This window comes from Ambystoma mexicanum, chromosome 13 (genome assembly GCF_040938575.1).
Source record: "Ambystoma mexicanum isolate Mex_15411 chromosome 13, UKY_AmexF1_1, whole genome shotgun sequence".
In the NCBI taxonomy this organism is placed as follows: domain Eukaryota; kingdom Metazoa; phylum Chordata; class Amphibia; order Caudata; family Ambystomatidae; genus Ambystoma; species Ambystoma mexicanum.
In genome coordinates, this window is record NC_090938.1 from 368,704,446 (window position 1) to 368,725,109 (window position 20,664).

A 20,664-nucleotide genomic window follows, 5' to 3' on the forward strand; every position below is an offset into this window, starting at 1 on the left:
TTACCCCTTTCTTGTCGCTTTTTGTTAAAAAGATCAATCTTTGTTCTTTTTCAATTAGAGCTTTTTTCTTTTTATTAATGTCTGTACCCATCATTGTAAACAAAACAGTCCACTTCAAATCGTCACTGGTATGGTTATGGTCTATATATTGTTTAACCATAGGGGCTGTTAGTACTTTGTTGTTTACACAGCTCCGGTGTTCTATAATCCGGGTTTTTATCTTTCTGTTCGTTTTGCCTATGTATCTGTTGCCACATGGGCACATGTTCATATAAATCATAAATTCAGTATTGCAATTGGAGAATCTCGTTTGTTGCCATTTTTGTCTAGACCAATATCGATTTCTTTAGATGTATGAGTGTATTTACATACCCTACAATTACCGCATGGATGATGTCCAGTAGGTGGGCTCATACCCCAGTGCGGCTCCTTCTACTCCGGTCTTTTTAGAGACTAATTTCGACCCATGGAATCCATGGTTTCCCAATGATTGAACAACGAACACTAACAGGCGAAACAAGTCTTTTACCATCTAAGAAATCATAGGTAAACTGGAGCTTCCTAGTGGGTAAATGTATTAATCCTGCACTTATTACTTAATGGCCCTATAACCTCTGAGCTCCTAAATGGTTTCAACTTTTTTTTACTACAGAAGTGCCTTAAAGCTACATTGAGTGTAGTACCAACTGCCAACAAAAGAGTCCTATTTGAGTCCGGAAACAAAGTAGACCTTCGATATTACTAGTCGAATATCTGACTTTGGACAAGGGTATCCATTTTTATTCTCTATCTACCAAACGTCATTTTAGAATGCCCACTGATTGACAACACCACCCCACTATCTCTCAGAAACTCTTTTAAAATAGATAATGAAAATCTCTTTACAGGTAGATCACCCCTATATTCAGGGGGACTTACACCATCCAGATGACAACTCTTGCTTAATTCAAGATTATTATCTCAGTTTACTCCACGGACTAGACCAGGTAAAGTTACCTTTAGGTCTATTCTAGATTTATATTTAAATCACAGAGATTAAATTTAGCATGTGTAGTTAACCCTTTCCTCTGTATTGTTTTTATCAACAGTTACAACAAGTTTCACAGTAAAAAAGAAACATTGTTTACACTGTCCACAAGACGCTGGAGAAAAGCTCCAGTCTTATGCAATAAGAACATATGGTCTATGTTTTTATGAATAGCAAGTGACAAATACTCCTGAAGAAAGTTCCTAAATCAAGTTAAGAGAACTGAAACATGTCGAGTGCATTACAATCCAATTGAAATTGGGTGTTAGATCCATTGAAATTCTAGAGAGGTCAAGAAAATGACAATTTCGACTTAGAGATACAGATTAGAACCTCTAATATCAAATCATAAATATCGATTTAGATCCTTGCCTTTTTCTGAAGGTAATGCTTGTCACAGTTTTTTTAATTGTGATTTTTTATACAGTGTTTTTTAATTGTTTTTGATATATATATGTATTTTTCTATGCTCAGAATGAAGTAAATAAAGAAATATTTTTAACATGACTTAATTAACAGTAGAAGTTTAATGTTTGTAACTGTTGATATAAGCTATCTATATAACATAACATAACTCACAGGTTGTTTTTTTATATCATCAGAGTTGGCGGTCAGCACTGGTGCTCAGACCGCCAGCCCTGATGATGTTTAAAAAATTGACGCCCACGAGTGCAGCACGCCACTCAGGGGGTCTTCCTTTAAAATCTGGGCTGGTGCTCAGTCATTGCCAGTCCTGTCTGAGCGCCAATCCTGCGGGCAGAATGGGGGGCGCACTGGGCACCAGTGGGTCAGGGGAATGACCGACTCCCTTGGCCCCCAACCGGCTCGATCGCTGCCTCTCCACCATTCAAATACTCCAGCATTTGACCCGTCGCAAAAGCTATGGATTCCTATGGAGTCCTCCGGCCTTTTCACCAGCAAAAAACAGGCGGAGTCCATAGCAATCCATTGTAAATGCTGCCTGCCATGGCTACAAGGCAGGCAGCTTTTACTCAATTTGTACGGCAGAGTGCAAATAAGGCAGTTTTGAATTGTATATGCCGCCTTTTGGCCCTCCCCTTTTGCATTCCACTGTGCAAATGAGGAAACGTTGGCAGCAGGGACCTGTCGGCGCTCAAGTGCAAACGTAACAGGTCCCCACCACCAATGTACGGGGAACTAAAAAATGAATCCTGCGTGTATGATGTAAGCACTAGAACGGATGATCAATTCGGTCAGGCGTAACTAGATCTACTGTGTGGTCCTCAGGCTACCTTATCCAAAAACAATATGTTGAAATTATTTAAAATGTTCTAGTTATTATGGAAAGGGAGTCTGTGAAGAAGGAGTAAGTACTTATTATTCACCCTGTTGACTATTGTACTCCTAGCCAATAGTCACCCATACTTAACACTCTCCAGTCATCTACCTTACATGCCTGGTGGCCTTGGGTATGGATGGAGCATAAAGGGTTAAAGCATTAAAGGCTAGTGAGCTTGTTGGGGATGGGCCTTAGTGCACACTGAACTGCGAATGAGCACAAGCTTTACATTTCTTAAAAAGACAGAACCATGCTCAGACAGAACCATGCTCATCACAGTTTTCCTGTTGAACTCTAATGATTGGAAGAATATCTCATTAAAATATTTTGTTTGTTAGCGATCTGTTTGTTCAAAAATGCTGTGTCAGTTGTGTAATGTCTCCTCTACATGTGCATTTCAATTTGCAATCAAGTTAAAAGGGCCCCACAACGAATTAGGTGGTGTGGTAAAAAAAAAAAGGAGGCAGTAATCCCGCTCCCTACACGCTTTTGGCAGTAACAGAATCACTGCCACTTTAACCGCACCACTAAATTCTGAGTTAACATGGAGGATTCACCTCCACAAAAAGCTGGAGGTAAATCCTCCACTTACCTCCAGTAATCAGCAGATTTACCACACAGAATTACTGCTCACAGTAAGTCACCAGAAATTCCCATGGAGTCCATTGGCCTCAAATAATTAGGATGTTCACCACCATACCACCACTAATAATCCATTGGTAACTCTCAGAACCGAGTTGTGGTAACAGTACATGATTTTGATGGCAAATAGTGGATTTCCCACCAATTTACCATTAAACTTGTCTTGTAATGAGTCCCAATTTGTATATTTCCCCAAGTTAGTATACCAATGCAAACATGTGGAGCCTTTGGCATGGCCGATGTTTAGGACTACAACCCCCATCAGCCCTAGCCAGCATAGCCAATGTTGAAGGATCATAGGAATAATAGGCAAAAACATCTGGAGGGGCGCAAGTTGAAGAAGCGTGTATGTATGCCTTCAAAGGCGTTTATATTGGCTTGGGCATTAGCAGCCCATTAAAAACAGTCAGTTTCAAGACTGTTAGGGCAACATCACACAACCAGCAAACCAAACATCAACACCAGCTGCCTTACCCAGGGTCGGACAAGGGCATAAAAATGACTCTGGCGCTATTGAAAAGGTAGCCCACAGACACGAATGTCAATTTCTACCATTTGTGGCAGACTGTTGGAGCAATACTGAAGGGGGAGTTTAATAGGACAAATTACAACCCTGTCGGTGCGTTAAAACATGCCGGTTATTCCGTCTACCGGCACTTTACCGCACTGGCAGAGTGCAAGTTTGCCCCTGGGGTTTCTGAGTTACCTCCAGCCAAGAGAAAAAAACAGCCGGTATTACTGGCAATCCACATGCAATGGGGATTTAATTATTGCTGCCACTTGTACTCTGTCTGCAATTCCAGCAGATCAAGTGGCGGGAACGGTAATTCCGTTTTGTGGTATCCCGCCGGATTAACTGCGACATACCACCAAACTCTTAATGTGGCCCAATAGATTGCAAATTGTGCACTGGAAATAATTTTGTTCGGTAACACCGGTCAAAATGGTTCCATGTGATAATATCCCTGCAAAAATGTCGTCATACAAGAATGACGTCGTTTTTTTTCATGTGTCACCCACAACACCCACATTTTCTTAAAGGGACCGGGGGACACCCCCACAACCCCCGTTCCCATTTACCCCCGTTCCCATTTACCCCATATATTGTCCCCATAAATAATGTTGCCTATGCTGTTTCCCGGCGACTATATGTCTGGTGACATTATTTGTGGGGATAATGTTACCTGAATACCGTTAAAACTACTAGCTGCAGTGAATTAACTAATCAAACAGGCTAACTTTGGTTTTAAATCTGTCCAGCTTTGACCAAAAACCACTGGTCCACACTAGCATGTTGGGCCTGCACTTCGGGCATTGCCCTATTGCCCTATAGGCCTGTCCGAGCTTGGCCTTACCTAGGTTATGCTGCCATGATATTATTTAAGCCATGTGGTTCAGTGTTAAGATGTATTCTCTCGCCTTCAGGATGGGCACTAAATTGCTTCGTCTAGTGTCTGAGCGGAAATCGGGTGGTGCAGGGCCCCCAGCCGGAGGGTCCCGGTGGCTGGGCAGAGACTTGGCAGCAGAGGAAGCACAGGAGGAGCTGCGGGATCGCGTGAAAGAGCTGGAGCGGAAGAACGAGGCATTGCGCCACCGGCTGGCGGCCTGCACGCGGCAGCTGCAGATTCAGGGAAGCAGCTGCCGCCACTGCCCCTATGGCAACATCTTGGCAAGGACCGACTCAGGGCTACGCGACCAAGGCCTGGAGAGTCATTTGCCCGAAAAAGCAAAGCGAGGTAAGGTGATGATGCCGTGGACTGGTGGAGAAAACTATAGTCGAATGTATAAGCGCTTTACAAGTCCACAGACGAGATAGTGCAAAATCTAAGAAGGGAGGGTGATTGGGGGGAAGGAGGAAAGTTTACAGCCTTTGGACATGAGGGCAGGGGTGGGGGGAGAGAGGTATGAAGGGGAGAGCGGGCTTAAAATAAAGTACAACATTGCGACCCAAAAGGAGAGGGTAAAACCAATAGCATGGGGTTGGTAAAACGGGGAATTCGGGATGGACGTATAGTGGAATTGGGACGGCGGAAGTGTAGGAGAGGGGGACCGAGTAACCTGGCTTTTAATGCGCTGCAAAGAAACCTTGTTTGCATCGCTGATATTCATGGAAAAGCCCAACTGGTGTTTGCAGTCATATGTTTCTAAAATGCCCCAAGTTCCCCCACTAACACAGCCTTTGGTAGTGTCCCCTGCCTGACTTTCCCCTAATAACAAGTGATTGTTTATGGCCGTTGCCCTGATGGTGTGCCCCAATTCATATGCCCCAGTATTGTAGCAGAGAACGATAGCTGTAATAATGTCTCCCTGTAATGTTATTCTGAGACTGTGCCCCCGATTATGAATTGCTTAGTGTGCCCCACATAGTACAGCCCCAATAAATGGGCCCTAAAGTGATCTCAATCCCTAATGTTTCTCTAATAATGTGCTGCTAATATGGTGTCCCTAAAAAGGGGTGCATTACAGCATAGGACTAATAATATGCCCCTAAAAAAGCCTTCCTTGTAATGTGCACTTGATAAGGCGTACCTAAAAATGAGAGCCAGGTGATGCCCCTCTAATATTGTGCATTTATTATTGTGCCTCAGATTATGTACCTTGTTTTGTGCTCGCCAGATAAATTGATCCTAATGTTCTGCTGATGATGTGTCCATAACATTGTCCCCTTTGCAATGTCCAATTGAAATAGTGCCCATGACAATCTACCTTGGATAAAGTACCCTTTAATCTGTTCATCTGCTAATGCATCCCAAATAATGTCCCCATGAAAACACGTCTTAATTATTGTGCCACTCTAACGTGCTTCATAAAATATATACCTAAACATGTACCCCTTAGGGAGCCATCCAATTCTCAAACCAAATTCAAAATCATTATTTGTAGTAAAAGAAAATGGATGTTTTCTGCACAGAGACATTGTCTGAAACTTTTCCCTCCACAGGGCTGCGAGTACAGGGTCCAGCAATGAGAACTAGCCACACAGCACCAGCGAGGTACGGGGAGCCCTTGCTGAGCGAGGCTGCAAGGGCAGAGATTGAGCGCTTGTGAGTATGGAATTCTTGCGGGAAAGCATAATCCCCCCACCCACTTTTAATCTCTACAGTAGATTTTATTGAACTCATTTGGGGAGCTAAAGGGGTATAACCTACACGTTACTTGCAATGACGACAAGAACCTTTGGTAATAAAAGCCTTGAACATATGTTTTCTCTTTCGAAGGTGGGCTGGCCTACCAGGTAATTAATCTACATTGTATTTTTTATTTGTAAAGTGTGGTCCAGGCCTAGGGTGCCAGAGCATGGTAAAGAAGGAGCTGCAACACAGTCATCTATGTAAAAAAAAAAAAAGAGGGGTTCAACCATTGTTTCTATGTGCGTAAATCTTGATGCTCTATGCGTCAACAAAGAAATCAATTTTTTTGCGAATCTCACACAGAGGCACATGAACAGAAGGTATAAGAGGGACAGTACTGAGGAGTAAACTGAATAAGCAGATTTTCAGACAAATAAAGTACAAAAGAATTAACAGTAACTGTAAAAGTGACAATAAGAGAGCGACAATGACAAGATGGTAGAGGGGATGGCAAAAGGTATATTCAGAATGAGAGGGGCGACAGTTGGAGTAAAGCAAAAGGGGCGAAGGAGCAGTGATAGTGGAAGGTCTGTGCAATATAGCAGGCAAAGGATGGGCTTCAAGAAAGGATAACTGACGGCAGGCTAAGCCTCCAAAGCGAGGGTCGTGGGATGAGAGAAGTCCTCATCAAGCTACAGCGGGATTAAGAGAGAGGTGATAAAGCGGTGAGCAGGGAGATGCATAACTAATGCCTAGATCATCAGCACAATCAGTTGGGATGGGTCAGGCATGCGAGAGAGCATTGCCATGATGTTTGAATGGATGGTAGGGGTTAAGCTATACACATCTACCTGGGATAAAAAGTGGCCTCAAGTGGAAAGGTTGGGATAGGGTGAGGTAGGTAGCAACGGATTGGACTAGGAATAAGAGATGAGCAATGGGAGACCGTGCAAATGGTGGTTTCCGAATACCTATCTCATCTGTGCACTAAAAGGATGTAGAGTGTTGGGTCAGTAATTGCAGGAGGGTAATATTGTAGTAATTTATTTATTACATTACTTGTAAAGCACAGGCTTACACCGACAAAGGCATTTTGGCCTATTTATGAACAAATACATATTGTAGTAGTAGTGTATGCCACGAGTATGATATGTGCATCTAGAGCAGACAGACTGTGATCTTGAAATAGGTGCTAAAATGAGGGAGTGGAGAGGAGTAAGCAGTAAGATCCTCAAAAAAAAGGTGGAGTAGGATTGGATGAAGAAGAGGGGTGGTGAGGCTTGAAACATAAGCGTAGGACATAACAGGCAGTGATGAGGTCTTGGGAGATGTAACGGGGCAGCAAGCTGAGGGTTGAGCAAAGATTGGGGAGCTGAAGGGGCAGTTCAAGAGGTGATGGGGAGTAGGCAGTAAAGCTATCCGAACACTGGGGTAGGGGAATACAAACATTTCAAAATAAACTAAAGGTGAAGGGTTACTATATCAACACAAAAAGCGAATCAGGAGCTAGCAGATATGCCATCAGCACATGGGGGCAAGGGAAAATAAAGCTGGGGTAGAGTGTGCTCATGTAATGCATTTATATATATAAAACGCTTAGGTATGTTTCCTACTCAGCTGATGAAATTGATCAGTGTTAGTTTGCTCTGTGCTGTCCAAATGGCAAAGTGCACCCACTTCAACAACAGCTATCATTTCAACATACAGATGCAATCTATCAGTGTAGGTTGCCCTCTGCTGTCCAAATGGCAAAGTGGACCCACTTCAACTACAACTCTAATTTCAACAAACAGAATGAGCACGGTTCTACATGGTCACCTTCACCCTCCACTATCGCAACCATTTGGAAGTTACTTCTTTCCACCCACACTTCTCTTTACAAAGGGCACAGCGGTTCCAGTGTCAATTAACACTTAATTACTGTCTCAACGTTTCAGTCTCTAAAGAGCGAAACCCTGTAGGACGTATACCTACTCACAAGCTAAAACTGAAAGTAGGTGCCGTATGCTACCACGCAATGTTATGCCATCATGGGGACTCTGTAATGGAACAAGGTTGACAATTACGCGTCTACAAAGACACATCATAGAGGCCTGTGTGATCGATGGAACTTAGATACTGTTCTTATACCGCGCATACCTCTCATTCCAGCTGATATCTTTAGTCTTATCAATGACCATTAACAAGTCACAGGGACCTTCGCCCCCCTTCCTGGAAGCGATCAGTGGTAATGCCGATATTTAAGAAGGGGGACAGAAGTGACCCTATGAGTTACCAACCGATATTGACCTTTAGGCTAGAATTACATATGTTACACCGGGAACAGCTAGTGAGTATAATAAGCTGAAGGGAGGCGTGGGGATGGTTTTGTGCAGGATTGTTGACAGGATGTGGGAGGGAAACAGGTCAAAAGGACTATGCCAGAGAACCTATGTTGAGTAGACGAGTCACTTATGATGCCATTCACAGGCAAGTGGTAAGGAATCAGGCACGAGTTGTGAAACCTTTCATTCTTTGATACTAGGGGCTAAGCTGGGTTAAGGTCTGTGCTTTAATGAGTCACGTTTTATGTTTTATTTAGAATATGATGAGAGACAGCACACAGCTAAAAACAACTGGACATCCTTCAGCCCTATGCTAACCACGGGTGCCAGTTATGTGCTGGATCAGAATAATGTACTTGCCAGATGGGACTGAGACAGAAGCAGGGCTAGACTTACAGAACGAACAGTGTAAGGAACAGCAATATCCAGGAGAGAGGACGATAGAAAGAAGGGGACTGTGACTGTCCTATAAAGAGGGATCACTCTTCTTTAAAGGCCAGCCCTATAGAAAATATAGAGGAAGAGGCTCTCCCAAACCTCTTCAGTTTCCATAAGGACATAGAAAGATATGTTAAGATATAACGAATAGAGGAGGAAGTGAGAGGCATAATGGAGGAAAAGTGAGACAGGAAGAGGAGGACGGAAACATAAGAGACAGTGGGCCTCATTACGAGTATGGAGGTAGCTATGCCACTTTTAGCGGCATGGCTACCCCCATACCCGGTACCGGGTCCGGGTTCCAGGAATGAGGAATTACCGGGCCATTCCGACCTTGGAAGGCCCGGTAATTCTCTTTCCTGGGACCCGGACCCGGTACATCCCCATTCCCATTTGAGTCCCCATAGGGCTCAATGGGAATGGGGAGGATGCTAACAACATGCCCGTTAATGGCGGGCGCATTGTTAGCATCCTGGTCTGCTATCGGGTCCCGCTAAAGACGCCTGGTTTTACCAGACATCCTTTGCGGGACCCGCAAGCAGACCTCGTAATGAGGCGGTAGAGGGTTAACGGCGCGGCAGCTCCACCGGCGCCGTTAACCCTCTACCGCACTCATTGTAATGAGGCCCAGTGTGAGGAAGAAAGAAGGAAAGAGTCCAGAAGTGGAAAGGACAATGATCAAAAGATACAAGTATTGAAAGTGCAAGAATTCAGTTCTGCTTCCATAGCTGTGCATTTTGGGGAGTGGAAGTAAAACATCCTAGAGCTGAGCTTTCTGGAGGCGCGGGAGGAACATTTCTCAGTGACAGATCAACAGGCAAAAGATAAGCAAAATAGCAATAAAGTGTGTTGTAAAATGCACCATTTTAACATATTTTTGAAAAATAATTCTTGGGGAAAACCCCCTCCACCCCCAAATATGCTTTTGTTGGTTGGGTCTTCCTCGCTACACTGAAATATTTGCATAAAATTCCCAGCCGTCACTGAACGTCAGTGATCGTCGAGGAGTCCGTTTACTGGCCCCATGGCGCCAAAAGCTGCTCCCACCATGGCTTCAGAGATGTTTATTGCAGATGGTCCTGGGTCTTCTGAAGGCAACTGTGCCCAGTTCACTCATTCAATTAGTGGGCATGGTATGGTGGACACCTTTTGTGCCCCTGTATCCTTGACCACTCATGATCAGCATTCAGTGTCAAACTGCCCCATACTACTCAACTCAGTATTTTCTGGGTGAAGGACAAGTCCCCAGAGCAAGTGCCAGCTCCTGGTCTTTAGCTATGTGCTCCGTACCTGTCCGATCACAACATCCATCTGCCTGTCATCAGCAACCAGCACCACAGCCGTCTTGCCTTCTCTACTCTGCAGCAGATCCTCCTGCAGCTCACATGTCACTGATGAACCTAAACAGGGAAGAAGCAATGCAGTCCAGCCTGCTATGCCAACAGGGTCATTCAGGTACTCCACATGCAGAAAAACCAAGGGTCTCTGGACCTTATCTTTGGCCCAATGTCTCAATTCTACAAGGCAGATGGCTCTGTACATTTCAGTGCTGTGGTGCTTGCTGGAACTCAGAAGTGATGCTCAGGTCCTGTGTAGCAGAACTGGTACCAAGTCCCCTCACAATGCTAGGTCTTGTCTGGAACATAATGGGCCTCATTATGAGTTTGGCGGTAAATCCGCCAAAATACAGCCAAACTCAATAACTTTCTTGGGCAAACTCGTGGAGAAGCTGGTCATCCCCCAAATGACCCTCCACACTGAAATAGCTGGCTGCATCCATGACCGCAGTCCGTGACGACCTGCTCTCTAACCTGGACTCAAACACTCCCTCTGTTCCGATCATCCTCGATCTTTCTTCCGCCTTTGACACAGTCAACCACTCCATCCTCAGAAACCATCTCGTTACGCCCATTACAAGTGAAGGGCGTCTGCATATTGCTGTTTTCGGCTGTGTGCTACGAGGCAACAGTGGCAATCTTAATGTCAGGTAACTCTCTGTGCTATGAGCCGGAGAGTTACCTGACATTGAGATTGCCAATGTTGCCTTAAGGACATAGGCAGCGCCCACTCCAGGAAGCAGGAGTTCAATTGAATGCAGATTCGCCCTTGTGGCATTAAGCCCATTGCAAGTGAAGGGCGTCTGCATATTGCTGTTTTCGGCTGTGTGTTTTACGATCCACAGAGTAACCTGACATTGAGATTGCCACTGTTGCCTTAAGGATATAGGCACCGCCCACTCCAGGAAGCAGTAGTTAAATTGAATGCAGATTCGCCCTCGTGCATTAAGCCCGTTGCAAGTGAAGGGCGTCTGCATATTGCTGTTTTCGGCTGTGTGTTTTACGATTCACAGAGTAACCTGACATTGAGATTGCCACTGTTGCCTTAAGGATATAGGCACCGCCCACTCCAGGAAGCAGTAGTTAAAATTAATGCAGATTCGCCCTGGTGCATTAAGCCCGTTGCAAGTGAAGGGCGTCTGCATATTGCTGTTTTCGACTGTTTTGGCTGGACGCTGGCCGCTGCGAGAAGAGACCCCGCCGCTGCAAAGATACCAGCCTGTTAAAGGCTGTCTAAGTGATTCGGATTACATCTGTCATGCATTAGGTAACTTTTAGCGTTTTTCTTGCACTCAAAACTCTCAACAGTATTCTTTGTTTCTTTCTCAACCCTGACCGTGGCTACACAGCTCTTGAAGCTACACTCCACCTAACAGCATTGTAGATAACTTACATAAAGCTTACTGTGAGAACAAAACGCTATTACCAGCTACCATAACACAACACTGATTACTACTTATTCAACTGTCTGGTGCTCCTAGCTGGGCTCCTCCTGCCCTCTGCCATCCTTATCTAGATTGGACACAGCGATTCTCTATCAACCCCTGCCGCTCTGGATAACTTTTAAGCTGATAAAGTCCATTTCAGTATTTACTACTCGAGTGCGATTGAAGTAGGCAATCTCTTCAGACCTCACAAACTGATTCTCACAACTTGACAGCAACGTTCAAAATCAGAGACTGCGGGCAACTTGCCTTTGACCCGTATACTGTCAAGTCCATTAACTTGCACTACTACGCCAAAACACAAGAACACTTTTCGCCTTCCCTGCATTAAGGAGAACAAATCAGATTTACCTAAGACTCTGCCTTTGAAACGCCCAATTATAGTCGCTTAAACTGGCCCACCTACGAGGCACTGGGCCAGATTGTAACCTGCTGTTGAAATAGAGAAACGCTCTTTCGGCCACATTGATACCAGCACACTTGACTCTCCAAATAAAATGAGACAGTCTGCACTGAAACTACTCCTTAATCAGACTATGTATGAAAGTGACCATAAACCAGCCACTCCTGCTTGCAATTTAATCAAAGCCGCAAGCTTAGTCCAAAGCCTCCCCATAACAGACCCACTTAAAAGTGAGCATCAATTATCAAGTATCAACACTCTTATTTATGCAGCCAAAAATGAAAGCCTAGAACACCAGGACGGCTCACTGAATCGGCATGAATCCTCACACGAGTTTGAAAAAACAATAGACAAGTGACAGGCTCCTGAATTGAAAGCAAGAAACAACCTTCCAGCCAATGATGCAATATATACAACAGTGGAGCAAAACTCCTCTTGCGAGCCCACTTCAAACTCTCAAGCTGACAAACTCAAAACAGAGAGAGCACTTGAATATTGTTCACCTATGGTCTCTAAAACACTTCTCCCGAATTGCACTGACCAAAAGTTCAAAGACAAAGAGAAATGAGTCCTTACATGACAGAAAATCAAAGCAATCCATGCAAAAAGAACATGGCATCAGAACTATGTCCTTTCCCATCCTGAATCTTTGAACCACAAGAACGCCGTCAACACCCCGGAGAAGCGAAGATTAGTGAGACTTTCCCTCGACATTACTGAAATTGAATCAATTATGTCAAACCAAGATAAACGCAACACGGTCATCTGGAACTTCCTACTCTATAGGTTGGACCTCAAGGACCAGGATTGAATGCCTACACCAACACAAGAAAAACGCAATTGTTCTTCCTGTATTTGATAATTCTGAAAAACCTCACCAGTTGAAAAACAACTATTCCACCCCCCTGAATGCAAATTCACCCAAGTCAATATCTCCTAATGTACATGACGATCAGAAATGCAAATGTGAATCAGTAAGAGAAGGCATTGACACACCAATACCTACAACAATGGCTGAACTTCAGAGATCCTTGATTGCAGCTACTAGCCAGGCACTGATTCCCTTTATAAAATTGTACGAATCCTTAAAAGAAACCATGCGCGACCAGGCAACCCTGATTGCCTTAATCCATATGAATCAAAAACATATTGAAACATTTACCACAAATATCCAATCCTGCCTTGAACAAGAAGCTGAAATTTCCACCCAATGGCAAGCCAGGTTATTCGATGTTGCGAGATCAGATTGTGCAGAGAAAGAACAAATCACCACAACTCTGCTTAAACTAGTCGCTGTTAAGCTACAAGAGAAAGCAAACAAACAAGAGATGGACCAGATGACAACTAAACAGTCTCAACAGGAAACCCTTCAACCTAATATAGGAAACCATCTGTGCAACAAAGAGCACATAGACCACCTACAGGCTCGAAATGAAGAAAAACTGAAAAAGCACCCTTCCCATGAACATTCAATAAGAAACACTCCCATCTCAGATGAAAATAAAAAAGAAACTAAAAAAATGACTACCATGCCCAAAACTTCAGTACCACTAAAAGAATGCTCTACAATGAAAACATTAAGGATCAACAACCAAACCCATCCATCGCTGACATTGCCTCCAACCAATGAAGTCGAATCCTTTTCTATATTCGATACCTCCAGGAAAAAAAAACGACAACCAAAAAACGAAACATGAAGTAGCAACAAAAAAAAAGGAATCCCAACTTAAATACCAGAGGATCCCGGGCTTTCTTGATGAACCTGACTTTTCAACCTAACACGGCTCCACACCTGAAACAGAAAGAGGACTCCAAGGTTACAAAAAAAACTGATCCAGTGCTGAACCAGAGAAATAAGATAGTGAAACCTAAAACAAATGAAAAACTAGCTGCAGAGGACAAGTCTATCACGGACGCCATGATGGACCTCACAACCCATGATGATGAAATCTCTGACATCTCTGACGAAAGAAACATCGACTCGCCAAAAGCAAGCTCATCTCTCTATATAATAGATTAATAAAAGGAAGGCCAGACTATCTCAAGTGGAAGTGAAATTCTCTCCTGTGAGGAAATATCTGAAAATGAAGACAACTGGCCGGATGACTCTTCCACTCCTAACAACACTGAGCCTAAACCAACCAGCAAAAGCAATTCACAAGACCTAGAGCCATCTGCACGAGAACCCACTAAACATCTAAAACTCTCGATATTCCTTTTTCCAAGACGCTGCCAACAAGACCCTTCAATTATTCTACAAAGATTAAAAGAATCAGAAGATGGTCTAATATTGAACAGAACAAATCCGCTGCGCCTCTTCCATGTAATTCATACTCTTCAATCCTTCCGCTCTGAAGACATAAAAGTCATCAAATTTCCTACCAAAGAAAGATTTGACTCCATTGAGATATGCCTCTATAAACAGTCAAATGTAGATAGAATAGCAAATTGCAAAGCCTCATTTAGACCACTAGGATTCTCCTGCTCAGCTACAATTAAAACAAACTTCAAATCTTCCGTCATTAATGAAGAGCGAACCATCACACAAGAATGGGATAAAAATCAAAGATCAATAAAACATTACTATGAAGATCCAAAATTAACAAAAGACACACGATACAACAAAAGAAAACCACTAGATCTCTCGTTGAAGAACACATGGTCTCATAGAAGCTCTAGAAGTCCTCGAAACATGACAGAGCAATCTTTCACTCCTTTACACCAATCCATGGGTATACATGGAAAGTAGATGACCAAACAAAAACAGAAACACGATTATAACCGACACACGAAGAAACCAAATATGAGATCAACATGTGTTCCTGGAACACTAGAGGATTTTCACACCTCTACAAAATAGGAAATCAAGATCTACAGAATTATGAAATCATCTGTCTACAGGAAACTTGGCTAGTCAATAAACCAACATGTGATGGCTACTTGAACTGCATTAACCCGGCACTCTTGGGGAAGAAAGGACAACCATATGCTGGCCTCATGACCCTCTGGAAAATAGACGCTAACCTCCATTTGATAGAAACTCATAACCCTAACCACTGGACCCAAATTACCATACTTAAACATGTTCATACCAGCAAGCCAGGAACATTGTGCCCCACAGACACCAATCAAATTGCCCTGGTGAACATCTATTGGAATTCCAGAACAAAGACAGACTTTACATTCATAGACGAGCTCACAGCAAGCATAGATGATCTTCAAATAAAGTACACCGAACTAGACATGAGTCTATGCAGAGAAATGAACATACACTTGTTTGAGGCCTCCGGATTAAAAATGTCTCTATCGAAATTGGATCAAAAAACAAAAAACATGGTCAAAGGAGATAGACATGCAGAATCTAACCTTACTAAATGGGAAAATCAATGGAGACCATCCTCCGCATTATACCTGGTCCTGAGGACAATCAACAGCTTACCTCAATTACATATATGCTTCTAGCAAGATTGTTGAAGCCTCCAAACGTTTATCAATCATTCCGACAAATTAAAGTGAGCACTTCAAAGTTGCCGTCACTTGGTCTTCTTACTACCAAATTCTTCCCAAGGAAAACACCAGCCATATTGAAATAAATCTGGGCTAAATCGATTGCGAATATCTGGCTCCCAGGTACAAACATTGAAAGAAACGTTTCATCATTCCATTAAATCAGGGAAATGTAAAATCAACTACGAGTGGCTCTTGATTCCCTTCCAAACACATCAAAGAGATCGCTGGAATACTAAACCAGAACACACTCACTCATACTGCAAATTGATTACTACTAAGAAAAAACTCCTGCGCAAACATCTGCTTGCGGCTCTCAAAATGGAACCAACAAAGGCTCTTAAAACAGTTCATGCTCTTAACCTACGATATCGCAACTGGATGAAATCTATGAAATCCATTCTTGCACAGAATGATGCAGAACACATGCTCAAAATCTTAGGAAATAAGAACACCAGAAACCTCTGGAAGCTCCTCAACTGGAATGCTGTGAATGAAGCCTGACTATTATCGGAAGTGCCCGAAAGAGCGTGGGTGTAAAATTTCACCAAACTCTACAGCGATCCAATGAAAACTAAAGACAGCACTGAGGGGATGCCAGAGCACAACAAGAAATGGCTCAATAAATGGGATCAAGAAGACATTTTACAACATATCAAGCCCCTAAACTCCTCGAGAGCTCCTGGACCAGATGGGCTAAGCAACTATAACATCAAGCAGCAACCGGAAGATTGGACAGAGCTGTGTCTCGAATTATTTGAATTAATCTCAGAACATAAACATATCCCGAAAACTTGGAAGACCGCCACACTAATTCCAATATACAAGCAAGGAGGAAGAAACCTGCCCACTAATTAGAGACCGTTGGCCATACTCAATCCCCTCAGCAAGATATTCGCATCAATCTTACTAAAAAGACTAAACGAATGGGCAACAAAAAACAGCATATACGACCCTCACCAGACTGGATTTGTTAAGAAGGCTGGAACTAATATAAATTTGATAATCCTCAATACACTTAAACAAGAAGCATACAGAATGGGAACCCATGTCTTCACTGCCTTCATTGACCTTCAAATGGCTGTTGACAGTGTTAATAGAAACAAACTCTGGAACAAGCTACATGCCTGGGAATGTCCTCCAGAAATCCTAGAGCCAATTAAGGCCCTCTACAGCAACACTTCTCTCGAAGTACACTTAACTTCAACTGGTACTGTTTCGATCCCCATTCAAACAGCCCGAGGACTCAAGCAAGGATGTCCCTTGGCAGCTACTCTTTTTAATTTCTACCTCTTTGACATCATGGCAAGCCAAACCGCTATCACAGCGTACCCGCCAAAAATCTTTGGAACACATATATCCTACATACTCTATGCCAACGATCTTGTGCTCCTTGACAAGATTCAAATTGGCTTACAAAGGAGGCTTTGAGTTCTTGAAAAATACATTGAGGATAACGATATGTCAATCAACACTTCAAAAACGCAAATAATGTCATTATCCTCTGAGAAAAACAACAAGACAAAAACATTTTGCTTAGTTCTTGATGGGAAACGACTCGACACAGTCAAAACCACAAACTACCTTGGTATCTGGCTGAACCAGTCAGAAATTGAAGCCCAATGGATGGACCACCTAAAAAACAAAAGCTGCTCGCTCGCACGACAAGGACTAATTATTCACAAAAAATACAGCCAATACTCATTAAGACTGATCCTTACCTTCTACAGACAAAAAGTGACGCCCATACTCGCATATGGAAGCGAGAGTCTACTTAATATCCCTCATCAGACATGGAAGATCGGGGAGGGAATCTTTTGGCACAAAATATTATCCCTTACGAAATCATATCGAGCAGCCAGAATCCGCTTCGAACTGGCAATCCAGTCGTTCGAATCTATAAACGCCTGGAAACATATAGACTTCTAAGACCATTATAGACTAAGACATTCCGTCAATTAGGCTCCTCAAAAACACCAGCCGAGAGCTGAAAACTCCTACCATGGACAGATGGAAAGAATTCTGCTGCCAAATTCTTAAAAACGATGAAATAACCAGTGAAACATTAAACAGTAGACCAATGGAAGCAAAGAAATCGATCCGCCAACTCGATTGGATACATACCATTGAAGAGAAAAGCAAATACAGCTTTTCACTCTATACGAGAGACGAGACAAGAGCCCTAAATGAACCATCAAAATATTCTTTTTAAATCCTTTGTAGGCGAATAAGAGATATCTTTCTTAGATTCTGTCTCAATATCCTACCGACTAGAGAATACCTAGAAACCACCAGACAAATTTCCAAGGAGGATATATTCTGCAGATTTTGCAAACAGGCAGACTCAGTCGAATCTCTCCAACACCTCTTTAAAGAGTGTCCTTCTCTATCAGATGTAAAAAAAATCTTCGGACACATGCTCCCTTCAGAATCAATCCAACATGATTCCGCCGAAAGATGGGAACAGATTATAAGCGGAAATCACTACCCACTCATATTCAGGACAATGCAACACTGGGAAAGATTAATGGAAGCATAAACATGTATACCCAGAATTCTCTGACCGATACACTGACTGCATTGTATAATTTTATAAACTTATTTTTCTCTTTATTTTTGTAAATCATGTTTCGAATAGAAAAGGTGAAATGTTAAAAATGTATGTACAAACTATAAAACATGAAATAAAAAAAATAAAAAAAACGTCTCCATGATACCCTCGGCATCTTTGGCCGGACACTTGCGTGGCTGACCTCCTTCCTTTCAAACAGACCCTCCCAAGTGCAAATGGGTCCTTTTCTCTCCTTCACCTCACTCTATACCTGTGGCATCCCTGAGGGCTCTGTCCTATCACCATGGCTCTTCAAAATTTACCTGGCCCCTTTGGCCCACCTGGTCTCCACCTTCTCTCCTCATTTCCAGTGTTACGCAGATGACACATAACTCTCCTTCAAGCTGCCATCCTCTACCTCATCCTCTTCCTCTCAAATATCTGACTATCTGACTGCTATTCAGACATGGTGTTCTGCCAATTATCTCTTCGTTAATGCCAGTAAGACAGAGTTTCTTCTCATTGGGACACCTGCTCCTTGTCCCCCCCCCACCCTCTGGCCATCCTCCTTGGGTCCCCTACCCTCAACGACTTGTGAGGCAAAAATCCTTGGGATCCTCTTTGATTCCTCTCTCTCTTTCTCCCCACACATCACAGACCATGCCAAGAAGTCCAACTTTCAGCTCCACCTTGTCAGGGGCATTCTACTTTTCCTCACTTTCCCCCAGAAGCTCAAAGTCTCCAGAGCCCTGGTTCTCTCTAGACTGGACTACTACAATAGCCTCTTCCTCAATCTGACTTTTTCCTCCCTTTGTCCCCTTCAACTAATCCAGAATAGGACTGCAAGACTTATCCTTGGCCTCAAGCCCAGGGACTGCATCTCTCCAGCCCAAAAATCTCTCCACTTGCTCCCAGTGACCGCAAGGATCAAATCCATGAACCTCTGCATCATCCATAAGGCTGTCAGGGGCCTGGGTCCTCTCTAAATTCAGCTTTCCCTTCCTAAATACCTCCAGGCTAGAGTTAAACTCTCTGCAGGTCAAACGTTTCTCCAAGCAGAGAGTCGGAGGCAGATCTCTTTCCTTGGTGGCTTCCTCCCTATAGAACGGCCTCCCTGCCCCCCCAGACTTGAGCCAGATCTTCTTAAGTACCGGAAACTTCTCAAGACTTTCCTTTTCTCCTCTTCCTTCTCTCTCCCTCTTCTTTGCTAATCTTTCCCTCTGCCGCTGAGACTGGGGACTGGTGTCATGATGCCTACCTCCAAGGAGCCAGGTCCGACCCAGCAACCCCAGAGGCAGGCATCATTTCCCCCAGGGGAGTGCCAGCGGGCCCAAGCTGGGGCCCTTTGGACGCAGTCCTGGTGCCTTAGGCGCCAGGCTCATGTTGGACCTCTGTCCTGGCGCCTTAGGCGCCAGGCTCATAAAGCTAGACATGTGTTCAAGTGTTTTAATGTGCACTTACCTGATGCAGACCATGCTGCCACATCCAGGCCCTCTTGAGGCCTGAATGGGAACTACTTTACCTGTGGGACTACTTTCCACCCGGGTGTGGTCGGGGAAGGATACATACCTGATCGGAGGAAGGATACACACTTGGAACTTCTTCCAAAGCTATTTAAACCACACCCGATCAGCAACTCACGCTTCGCGTTGTTCTGCTCCTCGCAGCTGGACGCTCACCGTGTCAGCTCCTGCATCTGGACTTCAGCCACGCCTGTCAGCATCCTGGGTCACCTGCAAAGGGAGACAAGAGACCTACCAGCTAATCTGCACCACAGAGACATCACCGACGATCCTGAAAGGGAAGACATCATTTTTAAAAGCATTTCATTACGATCGCTGCAGCGCTGCATTTCACTCACCTTTCCTGGGTTCCTCCATCTTCAGCAGCGATCATCCGGATACACAGCCACTTCCCAGAGCCTAGAGAAAAAGACAAGAATAAGAGGTGAGAGAAGGAAGGGAATAGGAAAAGCTCAGTTTCCTTCTAAGACTTACCTGTTGGGTCATTCCCATTTCATTTCGGGTCTTGCTGTTTCCAAGCAGGACCCCGGCCCCTATGGGGAAAAAGACAAAGACATTAGATGAGCGAATGCAAAAACATTACCTGAGCGCTCATCTAGGACTTACCAGATCTTTACTGGAACTGCACGTTTCACTTCGGGTCGGCGCCATATCTCCGGTATTCCGAACCCCGGCCCCTATGGGGAAAAGACATCAACATCAGCGCTTTGTTGCAAGAAGTCTCCAAAGGAATCTTCATTCATCACCTGAAAAAAGACAATGGCCCTCATTACGACCCTGGCGGAATACGAAAAACGATGGCGGAAATGTAATACCGCCATCGAATACCGCCCGTTGCGATTATGACCCGTCACCGTAAAGTACGATGCGATTAGCGACACCGTAATGAACGCCAACGCTAACTGCACCAAGTACGCGCACGCGCGCCGTGCAAAACCGCAATATCCGCCATGGCGCAACGGTACGCGAATGCTGACCCCAGCGGACATTCACCTAACGCCATCAAGCATGCCGGAAAGTACCATTCCGCCATGGCGAGAACTACGGCATCGCGAACCAACCGTAATGGCCCTACTGAGTGCCTGTACTCCACTCC

At 44.0% G+C, this 20,664-nt stretch overlaps 1 protein-coding gene across 8 annotated transcripts in view; it reads left to right on the forward strand.

Moving 5' to 3' along the window:
• Positions 1-20,664, forward strand: part of RPGRIP1 (RPGR interacting protein 1) — a 638,645-nt gene that overhangs the window by 118,960 nt on the left and 499,021 nt on the right. For all 8 annotated transcript variants that reach the window (XM_069633891.1, XM_069633894.1, XM_069633896.1 and 5 more), the window contains 2 exons: positions 4,395-4,705; positions 5,911-6,013. In XM_069633891.1, coding sequence (XP_069489992.1) covers positions 4,395-4,705; positions 5,911-6,013 — 414 coding nt within the window. The remainder of the gene's footprint in view (positions 1-4,394; positions 4,706-5,910; positions 6,014-20,664) is intronic.